Source organism: Salvelinus fontinalis, chromosome 21, assembly GCF_029448725.1.
Source record: "Salvelinus fontinalis isolate EN_2023a chromosome 21, ASM2944872v1, whole genome shotgun sequence".
NCBI lineage: Eukaryota > Metazoa > Chordata > Actinopteri > Salmoniformes > Salmonidae > Salvelinus > Salvelinus fontinalis.
The window spans coordinates 41,165,784-41,184,552 of record NC_074685.1 but is presented as its reverse complement, the minus strand read 5'-3'; the positions used below and the strand labels follow the sequence as shown (position 1 = coordinate 41,184,552).

Below are 18,769 nucleotides of genomic sequence, written 5' to 3'. Positions count from 1 at the left end.
GATATCATTGCGTAATAATGTAAAACAGAGTCATTACTTAGCGTCATTACGTAGAATACACAATAACGTTACTCAAATTGACTGGTCATCTCAGCGAAAAATATGATTTGACATTTGTTAGTTTAGATTTGTTTGTTTATCACATATTTTTATTTGTAAAAGTAATATAAACGCAAAACATTTTATATGATCAGATATTTTTTTTTTTAAACACAACACTTAATTATTGAACAATTACATTTGACTTTTCTTTTTGTCTAGTAAACCTACACATTCTGAACAATTATAGTTTAAAGCAGTGTATTGGTAGTTAGTTATCATGCATGGCTGCAAAAGTGCATTGTGAGTGACAGCAGCAGCCGCTCAGCTCGTGCACAGGCAGCTGCAGTCAGCCAACAATGATTTGCAAATTGCTGAAATTGCTGCTGGCTGTGCACGAGCTGAGCTCCTGCTGTTGACGTCACTCGCAATGCACTTTTGCAGCCAGGCACGCGTTGTGACCGAGAAAATAGTTTTTGTGTCATTTAGAGGGGAAATGCGTGCATTTTAGCGTTTGAGTCACTTTTCAAAAGTTGCTAAAAGTTCCAAATACATTTTTAAAAGTAGCTAAATTTGTTGCTAGGTGCTGTTTTAAAAGAAAGTTGCCAGGGTAGTCTAAAAAGTTGCTAAATTGGCATCACTGTTTGTGGTAGTCTAAACAGAATCCATGCTACGTCCACTTTGACGTGACCGCATTCAATTTAAACGGTTAGTAGGGTTTAGGCGAGGGTATGGACCGAACATTTACCTATTTTCTTCATCATCCGGGTTACGCTCGCAGTTTGCGGATGTGATTCAAACGCGGAAACAACACGTTAGAAATGGTAAAAATCATTGCCAGGGCTACTAGCCATTTTGTGATATAACCTGTATAATGTTACTATTTATTTTATAGCCACAAGCCTATTTAAATGTCTACGGAATAGCTGATACAATTTCGTTAGGGAAGCTTCAGAGACTAAGTAAAAGCCAGAAGAGTTGCACGAACTCGCTAGCTAGCTAGATACTAACATTACTTAACTAGCTATAATCCCTCATGTCTGTATGGTAGTTACAGACAGTTAGCTAGCTATCACACTATCGTCGTTTTCATGTGTCGTGCATGGTTCATTTTATCACCCAGACAGATTATGAAAGGAAACGTTGTAACTACCTTGCCTGACTATCCAACCAGGCTGACCTATAATGCTGTTCTAATAATAGCTAGCCTATAGAACCCCACAGTGAAGGTGTCATAATACCCATAAAACCTAGCGGCCAAACATGTAAATGGTTCCAATTTTTCCACCATTCATTGTTTCCCATAGGGTATTTTAGAAACACTTAATATAAGGGCTGCGTTTTGTGTAGGTTTACACTGGCGTGATGTTTTGATAACAGTGTAAATCTCTCTCGGACAAAGTGACTTAAATATATTCACCAACAAAAGAAACGCTAATTCGCTGCTAATGTGGCTATCATAATGAACCACAAATGCCATGATGATCTGGAGACTGCCGAATCGAGGCAAAACATTTTTTTTTTACCATTATTTAACTAGGCAAGTCAGTTAAGAACAAATTCTTATTTTCAATGCCGGGCTAGGAACAGTGGGTTAACTGCCTTGTTCAGGGGCAGAGCAACAGATTTGCACCTTGTCAGCTCAGGGATTCAAACTTGCAACCTTGCGGTTACTAGTCCAACGCTCTAACCACCAGGCTACCCTGCCGCCCCAGAATCTCTGGATTAACTATCTAATGTTAGCTAAATGTAGTAATGAAATTTCCTTAAATGTACCTGTTAGCGAAGGTGCCAGCTAAAGATGACATGCAGGAGCTTTTTGTAATATTGCATGATGCCTATTTTAATGCTAATTAGCATTTTTGAATCAAAGTAAAATGTCCAAGAGAGATTTACATGTTTATCAAAACGTCACGCCAGTGAAAGCCTAGATTAAACACAGCCCTTATTTTAAGTGTTTCCAAAATCCCCTATGGGACAAGTGAATGGCTGAAAAAGGATTGGAACCATTTCCCTGTTTGACTGCACACTTTTATGGATAATATGACTCATATGGTTGTACTTTATTATTATCTCAATAATAGCTTGATACAGTATTTTCTCAGTTTAACCTCGCACTCATACATTTTGTCTTAATTTCTTGCAGGCAACAGGGACAGATCAAGCAGTTGGCATGGGCCTGGTTGGCTTCAGCCTCCTATTGTTTACATACTACACAATCTGGGTCATCATACTGGTAGGTCACAGGAGGTTGGTAGTACCTTAATTGGGGAGCACGGGCTCGTGGTAACGGCTGGAGTGGAATGGTATTGAACACGTGTAACTGTTGTTTTTGTCGCACTGCTTTGCTTTATCTTGGCCAGGACGCAGTTGTAAATGAGAACTTGTTCTCAGCTGGCCAGCTGGTTAAATAAAGTTTTTTTTTTTTTTTTGACATGAGTGATTGATGCCATTCCATTTGTGACGTTCCAGACATGAGCTGTGCTCCCCTCAGCAGCCCCCTGTGCGGTAGGTATAGCCTAGCTACAGATTGTTACACCAGATAATGTGATTTAACTAAATATTTTTTATATCCATTACTGGGAGTTAAAGGATAGGTACTGTTTGGTGTAGAACAGAGAATTTTCGACCAAGCTTGGTGATACTGGCGTCGTTCTCCTGTTTCCACGAATCAACGATTAAGACAGTATTACTAAGGTTGGTCGAAAATTCTTTGTCCTACACCAAACAGTACCTATCCTGTAACTCCAAGTAATGGATACCAAAAATATTTGGTTAAATCACATTATCTGGTATAACAATCTGTAGCTAGGTATAGCCTAGAACTGCTATTCTGGTCCAAAATTGGTTTGTGCCGTCTTGCCAACGGGCTGTCTTGCCAACATCCATTTGAATTTATTCATCTTTTGACAGCACGCCTTTTGATTAGAAAAATATTTGCCCATTGTAGAAGTGCTCAGAAAGCGACGTTTTGAGCCTGAATGCCGAAACATTCAAGAAATAAAGATACTGAAAGTTTACCCATTTTGCATACACCACCATACCATGAGACATACATGTCTTCATCACTGGAAAAGATAAACGGTTGAGATTGATATCATTTAAAAGCTTACAGAGTTAGCAAACTATTTTATCATTTGAGATTTTTTTATTTTAATTTAAAAGAACATGGTTTAACGTAAATTATCTAAAAACGCATAAACTAATTTGTTGTAACTTAGGCCCTATTTTACATCTAACATTTTTGTGTTGTGCCGGCCATAGGTTGAGACACAACATGCTCTTGAAAACAGGGTGGGTGTCATGTTTTGGCTGATAAATGTACTAAAATGGGAATGAAATTTCAACTTTCAAATGGTACCATAAAGATCGTTGGAGGTCCACGCATTCGAGATTGTTGACTTTGCATTGTAATTTGCAAGTTAAACTCGCTGCCAGGAATCCAATAGAAGATGATGTATTGTTTGTGTCAACTAACTTGTGGGATATTGTACCTTTTCCAGCCCTTCGTGGACAGCGATCATGTGGTCCACCAGTATTTCCTTCCACGGGAGTACTCTGTCATTCTACCTGGGATTGCAGCATTGATACTGCTGCTCTGTGTAGGTGAGGTCTTGAATGCTACATTAGATGGGTTCTAATCTAGTGTTTTGCTCCTTTCCCTGTTCCCTATCCTCAGCCTGTCCATCTAAAATGACTGGATATAAGGCATTCTGCTTGTTCACAAGGACCTCCCTGAGCTAGGTGCAGCTGAGATGACCATCTGATGGTCTACAAATCACAGAACAGCCTAACTGGGCATGAGCAGATCCATATGCAATACACCCAAATTGGTGAATATGTGGCACCTACAATGGTAGCCAAATATATTGGTAGCCTTGCACTTTTCTTAAATGATTCCCCATGTCTTCTAAAATAAGTTGAATTTGGGAAGATTTTTTTTTTGTCTCCACACGTTGTTATTGGATTGTCACATGGCAGAACCATTTTTTGTGGGGGAAACTGAAGTTTACAGTGTTTAATTAAGAAAATGTAAACAAATGGAATGGACACAATTTTTGGTACCCAGGAGCTAATATTTGGTTAAACATCCTTTTGCGACGATAATAACAAAACAAAGTATTTTAACCATCTATGAGCTTGCTATACCTTTCTACTGGGAATTTGGCCACCTTTTTAGCTGCAAATGACTCCAATTCTTCAATGTTTTGAATGTTGCCTTCCACCAACTGCTGTTTTCAGATTTCCCCAAAGGTTTTTGATGGGATCCAGATCTGGATTCCTCGCTGGGCACTCCAGAACATTTTTGAATGCTTTATTTGGTCATTGGTAAACATAGTGCTGATGTATTGCCAAATTTTGTTTCATTGGTCTACAGAACATTTCCCCAGGATTTAGGCATGTTTAGATGGGATTTTACAAAGTTCAATGGGTCTTTCTTGTCTCTTTCAGCATTGGAGTCTTCCTATGTTTACCAATGACCAAATTAAGCATTCAAAGAAAAGAACACCCTCCCTACAATCAAACATGGGGGAGGTTCACTAATGCTTTGAATGCTTTGCTTTGATGCCTCTGGTACTATGGGCCTTGAACGTGTGCAAGACATAATGAAAACAGCAGATTATCAAGGTGTTTTGGAGTGCATTGTTCAACCCAGTGTCTAAAAACTGGGTCTCTGTCTCTGTTGAAGGTTGTGGATCTTCCAGCAGGACAACAACCCAAACACTCATATATATTTTTTTTTTAAGCCCCCAGGAATGGTTCAAGAATAAACACTGGACTGTTCTGGAGTGGGCAGCAACTGCTCCAGATCTGAATCCCATCCAAAACCATTTTTTTTTAAATATATAAGGGAAAGGGAGATACCTAGTCAGTTGTACAACTGAATGCCTTCAACTGAAATATGTCTTCTACATTTAACCCAACCCCTCTGAATCAGAGAGGTGCGGGGGGGCTGCCTTAATCAACATCCACGTCTTCGGCACCCAGTGAACAGTGGGTTAACTGCCTTGTTCAGGGGCAGGACGATAGATTTTTACCTTGTCAGCGCGGGGTATATGCCATTTGTTTACATTTTCTTAATTAACATTCCCCTCCCAAAGAAACGTTGGTTCTGCAATGTTGACAATAGAATAAAGGTGTGGAGACCAAACTTTATTTTTTAATTTCAACTTATTTTAGAAGAAATTGGGAATTAATTAAGAAAAGTGCAAGAGTGCCAATATATTTGGCCACCACTGTAGGTCCGTCTGGTCTTGATGAGAACAGTGACCTTATTCTTCTCATTTTAAGAGTAACCACAGACATTCTCCTCTCCTCAGGTACCTTCATTGGAGTGGTCACCAGGAAGAACCGCAAGCCTAAAGTGGACTAAGAGGGATGGTGTCACAGAGACACTGTCAGACGGGTCAGGATGTAGAGCTAGGAGTTATGCTAACAGTAGCTTCACTAGAACCTCCCTGGTCCAGCGTCTTGCCTTACATTCCGTTGGGAGAAATCAAAAATAAAGTCTGGACTGCTTCTCTCTGACAGCTGATGAAAACATCTAATGACTGAAAGACATAAGACAAGACTTGAAGAGCTGCTGTACACCACCACCTATCCCATCTCCTTATATTCAGACCCACAACCTTGCGGTTGGCAATGCATGTCAGAGATTGACGTTAAAGTCTGAAAGGCACTTGCCCATCGGGCAAGTCAGAAGGCTTTTTTTGGTTGCCAAAAGATTATGATCACTTCCCTGAAAATGTAAATTAGTTATTTATACACAAACTGCCATAAATGGCCTGACTGTCACCTACACATAGGGAAGGAATCAGCTCAGTACTGGAATTCTTTGTATTTTGGTTGTTATCAGTAAAAACATTAATAGCAGGCTCAACTTGACCGACTGCCGACTGCCATAAATGCCATAAATTGTTTGTCTTTTGCGTAAACAATGGGAATGAACCAGAAAGATCAGCTTTAGGCTACTGGAATTATTTTCTATATGTATTTATTTTTCTTTACATGCCCATTGGGGCAAACTCAGAGCAGGCCAAACTTGTGCAACTGCTCACTTCACTTGACCCAGGCAATAGGGCAACCCTTAATGTCAATCCCTGCATGGCTGCAGATGCTATATTTATCCTTAAGGAGCATTGTCACTTTGCCAGGGATACAAAATTCCAAAGGCACTCGTACATCTGAGCAATCTTATTTGCAGGTGCATGGCAACAGTTGAACAAGATGAAGGAAAAAGGAAACCGCACAATGCTCTTGATAGTATCACTGATCTTTAATCAGCTTACTTGTGAGGCCTTCGTCAAAGCTTTTGTGAATTGTTTTGAAATTTGCACTCTTATGTAGACCGAGCTCCACCCACATCTGTTCCACACATCGAAGGGGGTTGGAGGCAAAGGAAAAAGGGGATGAAATCAATGTGTAGGTATTCAGTTTCACTGTATGTGGTCAGCCCTAGATAAAACCTGGCTTCATAATGTGGAGAGGAATTAGATTAGCTGATTTTGTAGAGTACTATATCAGATTTAATCAAAGTTTCACTGGTGTCCCATTTCACCACATTTTGGATGTCTTTTCAGACACTGTTTTAAGACTTAAAGATTTATTTCGAGTTCTTAGTTGCTAAGAATGACCCATGTCAATTGTTTAGTTAGTAACTGTAGTCTACACGGACTGAAAGGGCCCAATTGATATCCAAGCATATTTATTATGTCCACACAAGCACTTGGTATTTTAAATACTCATTGTGGCAAATTAGGAAATCTGTCATGCTTTTAAATACCATTAAGTGCTTGGCTAGTTCAAGTACAAGATAAATTAGCATCTGATATGATGGACGATTTTCTAAAGTCTGTTGAGCAAAACAAGGTCTAAAAATGTGGATGGTGTATAGGGTTAAAGGTCCTCTATTCACAAAATAAAAATGTTATATTGATAATTCTCGCACAATTCATTCAGGATTTCAATGTTTGGAATGTGGTCTATAATGAGAATTGATTCAAATCATGTTGTATTGTGTAGGCTATACATCTACGATTTAGGTCATATCATTGATCACATCAAAAGATTCCTCGTAAAATGTGTCATATGACGTTTTTTATAACCTGTGTGCCCGAGTTTTTGTTCAGGTCACAGACGAGCTAATGCTTTGTGAAAGGAGATTTCTGGTGCAGCTTGTTGGGGGTTCCGCGCAGTGTCATTATCGCCACATCCCCGCTTGCGCGCATTCATTGAAAGAACGGATTGCGATGTCAATCGTGGATAGGAGGAATGCGCTGATCTCGGGAACTATAGAGCAGACACGGGAGGACCTGAATTAGTGGCATCGATGAGCCAAACTGAGGCAAGAATCATCATATTTTGGAATATCTATTACTAATGTTAACGCAAATATTAATTTAATATTGCTTGTTTTGTTATGATATGTTTTTGACTATATGAACGTAGCCTACTGTAGTTTTTTTATTCGTGCTAAATTTACCCGTCGGTATCCCATGCGCGCAATGACAGGCAGCGGATAGACGACGGAATGATGTATCCGAATTGTGTGTGAAAAGTTTAATTTAGTCAGCAAAGAATAACACCATATTCAAACCATCCAGCCAACATTATCAGGAATTGTTGGCTGTATCACCGTTATGCGCCTGCAATAACCCTTTTTATCCTATTGTTTTATTGTATGGCTAGTCCTATAATAGCCCATATATTATTGTGTACCCTACACATGTATAGGGTATTACTATATGGCAAAAGGTGTAGGACTACTTTATTATGCTGGTATACTGCTGTGGGTGTGGTGTGGTGTCAACTCGGTTCCACTGGTCAGTGGGTCAATATAGAGCAGTGCAGATACTCAAATTGGACGGAGTCCTCTCAACGATTCTGCATGTTGATAAAAACAACCTATTTTCTACCCTGTTTTATCAATGCTTTATCCTTGATTCATCATGATTTAACATAATAAAACGACTAATTAAACGGTTATTTTGCTAATAGATGCTTGAAGCTGGGTACTCTCCAAAACAAGGACCTCATTAGTTACAGCCACTGTGCTTGAACAGATAAAGTGCCCCTAGGGCTTGCAGGGGCGCATTGAGAGCAACAGCTACATCTAGACCCTAGGGACTTGAACAGACTTGTTCCTCTCCTGCGTGTTGTCAAGGAGACAGCTGGTTGATCCATGATCACTGATGGTTCATATTTACATACCCCATGTGGGGGGAAGGAGGGATACACTAGCAGGGCTGAACTGGCCATCTGTCATTTTGGGAAAATGCCAGATGGGCTGGTTCATTTTTAGCCCAGTCTAACTCAGGTTTTTTGTGCAAAATTATCAATTTTTGGCTATTAATGTGGGCCTCAGAGAAAATATGGCCTGGTGTAGAGGCCTTGAGGAAAAAATGGGCCGTGTGGGAGCCTCAAGGAAAAGAAGGGGCAGGTGTGTTAAAAATGTCAGGGTTGATTTCTGGTCCCAGTCTGCCCCTGTACACTAGCCTATATTGACAGTCCTTAGGGATTTCTGGTCTCAGTCTGCCCCTGTACACTAGCCTACAGTATATTCACAGTCCTTAGTGATTTCTGGTTCCAGTCCGCCCCTGTACACTAGCCTATATTCACAGTCTTTAATTATGTGGCTAATAATGGGGGCCTCAAGGAAAAAATTGCCTGGTGTAGGGGCCTCGAGGAAAAAATGGGCCGGTGTGGGAACCTCAAGGAATAGAAGGGGCAGGTGTGTTAGAAATGTCAGGGCTGATTTCTGGTTCCAGTCCGCCCCTCTACACTAGCCTATATTCACAGTTACCCTCTACTCGCTTGTTCCTAACAGGAAAGGCTTCTGTGGTCAAATGTATGTGGCCTGTTTGATTTCACTGTCAGTCAATATCGGGCCAATAAAAGCTCTCCATTCTCTGAGGCCTATAGAGCCATTGCACTTTTGTTGCCGTGGTCACTTTCTGCATGCCACAGGCAGCCCAGGTCTCTCTACGACACGACTGTTATTTTCAACCTCTGGTTTGCCCAGCAATGAGTTACCACACGTCAATCGATAGGAAGACCAACTTCTGTGGTCCAACTGGTCTTACCTGCGTAGTTGTCTTTTTTTGTAAATGGCATTACATTTTAATGGAGACAACAGCCCTTTTAGTGATGTGGCATTTTGTAGAGATGGTTGCAAGTGCTGGTGCTTGAGCACTCATTCTGGTGTGTGTGTGTCATCCCCACCCCAGATGGAGATGTCTGGGGGTCCGGTGGGGGTGACGCGGAGGACTGGGACAGTGAAGAGGACGATGTGGGGGGGCCTGAGGCAGCAGTGGAAGCTACTGGGCCTGTTTGAGATTGACCAGCAGCACGAGTTCTACAGCCTCACCTCTATGATGAAGGAAGGCCTCTCTGCAGCCGTGCAGACCACCATCGACAACCCACCACCGGTGAGCACCAACCACGGGTCACATTAGGTGTGGTGCAAGTATTCTAAGTACATTTTACTAAGCATGTTTGCACCACGTTAAAAATCTGACCTGTTTATTTCAGTGGAGGATAGAACACTTAAAACAAACTTAGAACACGAGACTGTCTTCACTTACATCTTGTTTTTAACCCTTTGTGTTTAATGCCCTGTGTACAGGTATTTTACAAACGTCACACCCAGTGCAAACACATGGTAGATTAAGATGTTTTACAAGGCTCACAAGGGATAGACAGTTGGATCTGGGCATGGTGTTGTCAGCGGGCATAACCATGTACAGTGGTCTGAAACTAGTCAAAAATACGTTTTAAATGGTCCAAACAAACAACAATATACATACATACACCTGTCATATGCCATTGTGAACATTTTCATGTTTTGTTATAAACTAGATACATTTTGATTTCCTGGTGGTGGGTAACTATTGACTCACTCCACCTCCATCACCCATCAAGTTCGCCCAGAGGACCATGAGAAGGTCAACAGGGGTGGGGATGTAACATGAACAAAAGGAGCTCATCAGATAGAGCCATGCTCCATCCACCTCTATTACTCATGGCTTAAGGCCCCATACAGAAGAACCCCGGTTCATGTTCATTAGGCAGCAAATGGAAGAAAATGGACTGGAACAGGGAGTGATTACCTGGACTTTTCCAATAAGAAAGGCTCGAACTGTTATGGTTCTCATAGTTTGTTAGCCGCTTGTTAGCTTACTACTAGCTACAATGGCACCTTCTCTGCAACAATTGTTTTGTTTAAGACGTATGCCCAATTTTGAAACCTGCTCCCTACTATTTGCTCTGATGACTTGCCCTTGCGGATCTGAGAAGGTTTTACCATATTGCTTTCACCCATCCGGTGCCCTCAGATCGAGCAAAAGTCATCAGCACCAAGGTCAGATGGAAAGTTGGTCAGTATCCGGTTTGAAACAGAGTATTTGGCTGAGCTAGGGGAGGTGGCTATTAGTAGCTTGTGCATTTGCTTTGTTTAACTGACAAACACTGTTGTTGTCCCTACAACAGTAGGGGGGGACAAAACAGGATTATATTAGCAACCTGATCTCAGAGCATTTTATATTATTCTGTAAGTAAAAACCGAGACACCCCATTTAGTATGATATGTTACTTTTCGTATGGCATGTATTCATTTGTGGATGTCCATCACCCATTTGGTATGATATGTTACGAATTATGTTACGAATATGCAAAACATACAAAATGTCATGAATTCTAGAGAGGTGGCTAACGTTAACTACGCTAGGACTTAGGGTTAAATAAAAATGTAGGAGTTAGGTTAAAGGGTTAAGGTTAGGGGAAGGGTTAGCTAAAAGGGTTAAGGTCAGGGGAAGGGTTATCTGACATGCAAAGTAGCTAAAAAGTAGTAAGTAGTTGAAAAATTGCTAATTAGTTCAAATGCTAAAGTTGTTTGTGATGAGATTAGAATTCTCAACCTTTGGCTTAAGTAATCATCTATTTAATGTAACCATAGCAAACATAACGTAATATATCATAACATATAATATTATGGCCATCCGAGTGGCGCAGGTGTCTAAGGCATTGCATCGCAGTGCTAGAGGCGTCACTACAGACCCGGGTTCGGTCCCGGGCTGTATCACAACCGGCCGTGATTCGGAGTCCCACATAGCGGTGCACAATTGACCCAGCGTCGTCCGGGCTAGGGGACGGTTTGGCCGGATGGGCTTAACAAGTAGGCCATCATTGTAAATAAGAATTTGTACTTAACTGACTTGTCTAGTTAAATAAAGGTTAAAAAATGTATGTACAGAATAATACGAAATGCTCTGCGACCAGGCTGATATTAGAGCCAAGTGGTACTTGGATTTGGGTGTAATCATGAGAGCTTATTTGCAGAAACCATTTTACATTGGCGTTTGGTTGCTGTGCTGGATCCTATGGTGCTGAATACGTTTTTTTTTCTCACATACACACACACACACACACACACACACACACACACACACACACACACACACACACACACACACACACACACACACACACACACACACACACACACACACACACACACACACACACACACACACACACACACACACACACACACATTCAAATGGAGCCTGCTGACTCAGCAGTGTGATACATGAATGTCCAGTCTGTTGTCTCTTACTCACGTATTATCTTACACACACACACACACCCTGTTGATCCACCTCTTGTAGCGTGTTAACTCATTTTGTGTCGCAATGTTTAGATTTCATGAAAAGTTGAGAGGAGTTCAATAGGAAAGGTATCTGTACATTTTTGTTGTTGGTGGACTGTCATTGCCGTTGTCTTTTTTTCATATTTAAACATTTATCTGTGTAGAACATACACAGAATGTTAGTAGTGAATAGAACATTTAAAATAGTGAAAACAAAACAATGCCTTCTTTTTAGAATGCAAAATGTTAGATATATCTGACCCACAGTGATTATAGACCACTTGGAAATGTTTATTGCTTTGCATAATTGGTATATGTTACAGGTAACCATTATTCCGTTTTCTTTCTTTTTTTTAATCATAGGATGAATTGTCAGAAGATGATTACAGATTGGAGCTCACTCAAATACATAAGGTATGCTGATTTCCAAAACTCTCTCCTCTCTCTATCTGTTACTGATACGAGGAGTTTGTCTATGCAAACAGCAGGTATCTAATACAGCCAAGATATCTTGTGGAGTTCCTCAAGGATCTATTCTTGGGCTGGTTGTTTCTGACCTACATCCATGACCTTGCTGCTGTATCTATCACCTTATTTTCATTACTGTTTGCTGATGATACCAATCAGATCTGAACTCAAAATAACTCTCTCTCTCTCTCTGTGTAGGACTTTAAAATGGAGACGTTTGCAGGGCCAGTGTTTGCCAGCTTGCGTCGCTCCCTGGGGATGACAGAAAAGGAGTATCAGCACTCTCTCTCCTCCGATGGCTCATACCTGCAGTTCATCAGCAACTCCAAAAGCAAGGCTGACTTCTTTCTGACGTGCGTAAGCATATTCTACTCCTCTCGTCATCTCTCCCTTTCCTGCTAGTGTATATCTCTCTCACCACACATAGACATACAGCAATAGTGGAAATATAGAAAAGTTCCTTTGTTACTCCTATTTTGGGATTTTATTATGGACCCCCATTAGCTGTTGCAAAAGCAGCAGCTACTCTTCCTGGGGTCCACACAAAATATGAAACATAATACAGAATGACATAATACAGAACATCATTAGACAAGAACAGCTCAAGGACCGAACTATATAAAAAAACGCACACGTAGCCTACATATCAGTACATACACGTAAACTATCTAGGTCAAATAGGGGAGAGATGTTGTGCCGCGAAGTGTTGCTTTATCTGTTTTTTTAAATCAGGTTTGCTGTTTATTTGAGCAATATGAGATGGAAGGACGTTCCATGCAAGAAGGGCTCTGTATAATAAAAGCTTTCTTTAATTTGTTCTGGATTTGGGGACTGTGAAAAGACCCCTGGTGGCATGTCTGGTGGAATAAGTGTGTGCGTCAGAGCTGTGTGTAAGTTGACTATGCAAACAATTTGGGATTTTCAACACATTAATGTTTCTTATAAAAAGAAGAAGTGATGCAGTCAGTCTCTCCTCACCTCTTAGCCAAGAGAAACTGGCATGCATAGTATTTATATCAGCCCTCTGATTACAATTAAGAGCAAAATGTGCCGCTCTGTTCTGGGCCTGATCTCTGCATGTCTTTCTCTTCCAGGAACGATAAGTGTTTTTTCCTGAAGACCCAGAATAAGAGAGAGGTGAAATTCCTCTTGTCCAATCTGAGAATCTACATGGAGCACTTAGAGAAGTATCCCCATTCACTGCTGGTCAAGTTCTTAGGTAAGACTAACAGGATGGACTCTCATCTCATGGAAAATCTTTGTATCTGTTTTTAGTACTCTTAGCTACCATAGCTCTGCATTTGACTGACTTTCGGTTTGTTTTCAAGGTGTCCACAGGATAAACATTTCCCATAGGAGGAAGGTACAGACTGATTATAGATTGTTATTCATAGGCATAGTGTGTGTAATTATCTACAACTTTGTTCATGCCTTGTCTTACCCTTTTCACAGAAGTACTTTATTGTAATGCAGAGTGTTTTTTATCCTGACGATCGAATCAATGCCAGGTAAGCCTGTTTCAGAGTTAAACCAAAAAGTCTGGAGTAGGGACTATATTACAGGCTCTGGTAGCAATACTGTTATACTGACTTTGTTCTCTGTTGTCTTTTGTTACAGGTATGACATCAAGGGTTGTGAGGTGAGCCGGTGGACAGACCCAGCCCCTGAGGGTAGCCAGGTTATTGTTGTCCTCAAGGACTTGAACTTCAAGGGCCAGTATATCACTCTGGGTAAGAGGAACGAATCCTGTCATAGTATGTTACAGCAAGCGTTATGTCACATATGTGTACCAGATGACTGACTACAATGACAAAAAAGACTTTACAGGTATATTGTAGTAATTGAGATAGGCCAGTCTGGTCATGCTTATAGCAGAGTAACATCCATTTTAATAACCCATATTATTACACTGTAACAGGTAGTAAGTGGTACATGCAGTTATTTCATATATATGCTTGTGCTGATAGACCAGCAGCGGCCGTGGCTGCTCCGGCAGGTGGAGATTGACACGTCGTTCTTGCAGAGACTCAACGTGCTGGACTACAGCCTCCTGGTGGGCCATCAGCCCCTGCACCAAGACGAACGCCACCAGGGCCTCTCCTTTGCCACCCTTATCATGCGCACAAAAAAGTGGGTGGAAATTGTATTTTTCTTTCATTCTTTCTTGATGTTTACCCCCTCTCCTCTTTAACCTTTTCAGATGGCTGTTGGTTTCTATTAACTCTGGTTACCCCCTCTCCTCTTTAACCTTTTCAGATGGCTGTTGGTTTCTATTAATTCTGGTTACCCCCTCTCCTCTTTAACCTTTTCAGATGGCTGTTGGTTTCTATTAACTCTGGTTACCCCCTCTCCTCTTTAACCTTTTCAGATGGCTGTTGGTTTCTATTAACTCTGGTTACCCCCTCTCCTCTTTAACCTTTTCAGATGGCTGTTGGTTTCTATTAACTCTGGTTACCCCCTCTCCTCTTTAACCTTTTCAGATGGCTGTTGGTTTCTATTAACTCTGGTTACCCCCTCTCCTCTTTAACCTTTTCAGATGGCTGTTGGTTTCTATTAACTCTGGTTACCCCCTCTCCTCTTTAACCTTTTCAGATGGCTGTTGGTTTCTATTAACTCTGGTTACCCCCTCTCCTCTTTAACCTTTTCAGATGGCTGTTGGTTTCTATTAACTCTGGTTACCCCCTCTCCTCTTTAACCTTTTCAGATGGCTGTTGGTTTCTATTAACTCTGGTTACCCCCTCTCCTCTTTAACCTTTTCAGATGGTTGTTGGTTTCTATTAACTCTGGTTACCCCCTCTCCTCTTTAACCTTTTCAGATGGCTGTTGGTTTCTATTAACTCTGGTTACCCCCTCTCCTCTTTAACCTTTTCAGATGGCTGTTGGTTTCTATTAACTCTGGTTACCCCCTCTCCTCTTTAACCTTTTCAGATGGCTGTTGGTTTCTATTAACTCTGATTACCCCCTCTCCTCTTTAACCTTTTCAGATGGCTGTTGGTTTCTATTAACTCTGATTACCCCCTCTCCTCTTTAACCTTTTCAGATGGCTGTTGGTTTCTGTTAACTCTGATTACCCCCTCTCCTCTTTAACCTTTTCAGATGGCTGTTGGTTTCTATTAACTCTGATTACCCCCTCTCCGCTTTAACCTCTCAGGTCAGTGATCACTGGCTCAAGCCCCACCCATGCGGACATGCCCACTGTTCCAGGGGTGGTCCCAGAGGAAGACTCCACGCTGTTGGTGTCAGAGATGGATGGCGGGACAGGAAGTTGCAGCATTGCCGAGTCACGGGGAGGAAGTGACCCGGGCAGTGCCCTTTCCGGGAGAACCTGTACTGAGCAGCCGGCCGGGTCGGTCACAGATTCGATGGTGCTCAGGGACTTCCAGGCCCAGAACCGCCGGCTGCTGCCCAACTTCAAGAACCCGCTACACGTCATTGACGGACCGGAGCATCGCTACTTTGTGGGCATCATTGACATCTTCACTGTCTACAGCTTCAAGAAGAGGCTGGAGCATTGGTGGAAGAGACTGCGGCACCCAGGGCAGGCCTTCTCCACCGTCAGCCCCACCTCTTACTGCCTTAGGCTCTGCCAGTGGGTACAGGACCACACCAAGTAGACTCAGAAAAAGGGGAAGACGAGGATGGTTTGTTCCAGTTGCAGGCTGTCTGCCCAAGAGCAAACATTTGTACACACACAGTAGCAGGCTGTCTGCCCAGGAACACCACATTTGCATGCACGCAACTTGGACACTGACCAGAGACATGAAGCTATGCTTTTAAAGCGCTGTAATTTCAGATTGATCAAGGAGCAGTTACTTTCATGTTTCCACATCTCCCGACCAAAGCTAAAACAAATATAAACCATTATATACAAATATAATATTCACCATCGCGAATTCATGGGTTTCCTTTTCATATTCTTTGTTAAGTAAACAAAGAAAAAGGTGTGACATTTATAATCAAGTGCTATGAATTAATTAGCTGATTTTCCAAATTATAATCGTTTTTTAATTGTTGAAGTTCAATTAGTAAGTGAATGCTGAACACCAAAATAATTGTACAAATTTGCCACCTCATATGAATTTTTTTATTATTACAATTGAACTTTGAAGTGTTTATACCTGTGCAATTTTGTTGTATTTTTAAAAGTTGTGTTTTCACTTTTCAACTGACCAAGTGAATATACTCCCGATATGACTGTGCAGTGTGTATGTATATATTATTATAATTTTTTTCTATTCTTTGTGCGGTCATGGCAAGGTCAGTATAAAGGGTTAACGTTTAAAAGTAATGACAAACGGTAGTCATAAAGGTTCTGTTCCCTACTCAGACATTGCTGACGCATGTCAGATCTTACAATGCCTGGATAAGTATTTTACATATCAGCTAACCACATCATATGTCATAGGAATCTGGTGCCTGACTGCACAGTCTATGACGTGGCACGCAACCATTGGTTGATGCATGCAATGTCTGAACAGGGGAACACAACCTTTATAAGACTGCCTTGTTCTTATGATGACCAACACATTTTTTAAAGGGAAAGTTCACTTCTGGAAATTGTATCTTATTTTTTACTTACCTAGGTAAGAACCTGGACACCCTAGGTAACACCGTAGGGAAGTTGAAAATACACAAAAAATTGTGAACTATCCCTTTAATGCCATGTTGCCTCAGAAGAGATATTACTCACACTGTCCAGATTTTATGGTGAATTGTAGGCTAAAGACTTAGTCTTGCTGTTAGGAAATATAACACAAATGTGCTTTAAACCTCTTGAGGTGCTCCATTCTGTACCTCACCCTCGACTCCCTGTGTCAGTCAGGGAAATATGAGGATTGTTTTTAGGGGGTTTTCACAACTCTGTCTGGGTCTGAATGTTGTTTGAAAGTAAGGCACTGCATTTACAGGATTTAAGTTGTCTAGAAACAGAAATCTATTCTATCCATGAATATAATTTACTTTACATCCTATTTGAATGTAAGATGTAGCATAAAAAACATACACACAAAGTTGGGGAAATAAAATACCCTGATTTGAGGACTAAGTTATGTGGTCATTTTCACAACATATTCACTAATGTAAGCTACTTCGTAACGGTGTGGATGGCTAACTCTAACTCAACTTGTTGACCCCTGGTAAAGTCATGTTTGTGCCTTCTGTCTATAATAGGCGTGTGCTGAAACCTTTGCTCAATGCATAAAGAACTTTGAGTTAAGGTGTGTGTGAACTTTGCTTATTTGCTTACTGGCTTGTATCTAACTCTCTGAAGGTACCCTCTCTAAAGGTAGTTCAGTGGTTCCCAACCTTTTTTGCTTACTGTACCACCAACTGAATTTTGCTCTGCCCGGAGTACCCCTGAAGTACCCCTTCAAGTCCCTAGTTGGGAACCACTGCTCTTTTTTATTTTTATTTTTTCACCTTTATTTAAACAGGTAGGCTAGTTGAGAACAAGTTCTCATTTACAACAGTAACCTGGCCAAGGTTAAAGCAAGCAGTGCGATATAAACAACACAGAGTTACACATGGAATAACAAATATACAGTCAATAATACAATAGAAAAAGTCTATATACAGTGTGTATAAATGAGGTAGGATAAGGGAGGTAAGGCAATGAATAGGCCATAGTGGCTAAATAATTACAATATAGCAATTAAACACTGGAGTGATAAATGTGCAGAAGATGGGTGTGCAAGTAGAGATACTGGGGTGCAAAGGAGCAAAATCAAATAAATAACAGTATGGGGATGAGGTAGTTGGATGGGCTATTTACAGATGGGCTACATACAGGTGCAGTGATCTGTGAACTGCTCCGACAGTTGGTGCATAAAGCTAGTGAGGGAGATATGAGTCTCCAGCTTCAGTGATTTTTGCAGTTTGTTCCAGTCATTGGCAGCAGATAACTGGAAGGAAAGGCAGCCAAAGGATGAATTGGCTATGGGGGTGACCAGTGAAATATACCTGGTGGAGCGCGTGCTACGTGTGGGTGCTGCTATGGTGACCAGTGAGCTGAGATAAGGCCGGGGTTTACTTAGCAAAGACTTATAGATGACCTGGAGCCAGTAGGTTTGGCGACAAATAAGTAGCGAGGACCAGCCAACGAGAGCATACAGGTCACAGTGATGGGTAGTACATGGGGCTATGGTGACAAAACGGATGGTGCTGTGATAGACTGCATCCAGTTTGCTGAGTAGAGTGTTGGAGGCTATTTTGTAAATGACATTGCCGAAGTCAAGGATCGGTAGGATAGTCAGTTTTACCAAGATATGTTTGGCAGCATGAGTGAAGGATGCTTTGCTGTGAAATAGGAAGCTGATTCTAGATTTAATTTTGGACTGGAGATGCTTAATGTGAGTCTGGAAGGAGAGTTTACAGTCTAACCAGACAGACACCTAAGTATTTGTAGTTGTCCACATATTTTAAGTCAGAACTGTCCAGAGTAGTGATAATGGACGGGCAGGTGGGTGCGGGCAGCGATCGGTTGAAGAGCATGCATTTTGTTTTACTTGCATTTAAGAGCAGTTGGCGGCCACGGAAGGAGAGTTGTATGGCGTTGAAGCTCGTTTGGAGATTTGTTAACACAGTGTCCAAAGAAAGACCAGATGTATACAGAATGGT

General features: G+C 41.3%; 2 protein-coding genes across 4 annotated transcripts; both read left to right on the top strand.

Annotated features, from left to right (window-relative positions):
• The first annotated feature begins 498 nt into the window (after positions 1-498).
• On the top strand, positions 499-6,979 carry dpm2 (dolichyl-phosphate mannosyltransferase subunit 2, regulatory). 3 transcript variants are annotated; one of them, XM_055875235.1, is made up of 5 exons: positions 499-863; positions 2,186-2,275; positions 3,304-3,333; positions 3,543-3,645; positions 5,361-6,979. In XM_055875235.1, exons 1-5 carry the CDS (start codon positions 861-863, stop codon positions 5,411-5,413), a joined length of 279 nt encoding a protein of 92 aa, XP_055731210.1. In that variant the 5' UTR covers positions 499-860; the 3' UTR covers positions 5,414-6,979. The 3 variants fall into 3 exon arrangements, with proteins under 3 accessions (XP_055731210.1, XP_055731211.1, XP_055731212.1); XM_055875237.1 differs by lacking the exon at positions 499-863 and adding an exon at positions 874-1,304; XM_055875236.1 differs by lacking the exon at positions 3,304-3,333 and having other exon boundaries at positions 514-863.
• A 91-nt stretch (positions 6,980-7,070) lies between these two features.
• On the top strand, positions 7,071-17,369 carry pip5kl1 (phosphatidylinositol-4-phosphate 5-kinase-like 1). The gene is made up of 9 exons (XM_055875234.1): positions 7,071-9,467; positions 12,050-12,100; positions 12,353-12,507; positions 13,249-13,373; positions 13,483-13,517; positions 13,607-13,662; positions 13,772-13,884; positions 14,122-14,284; positions 15,306-17,369. The coding sequence occupies exons 1-9, from the start codon at positions 9,147-9,149 to the stop codon at positions 15,766-15,768; spliced, it is 1,482 nt and encodes a 493-aa protein (XP_055731209.1). The 5' UTR covers positions 7,071-9,146; the 3' UTR covers positions 15,769-17,369.
• The last annotated feature ends 1,400 nt before the right edge of the window (positions 17,370-18,769 follow it).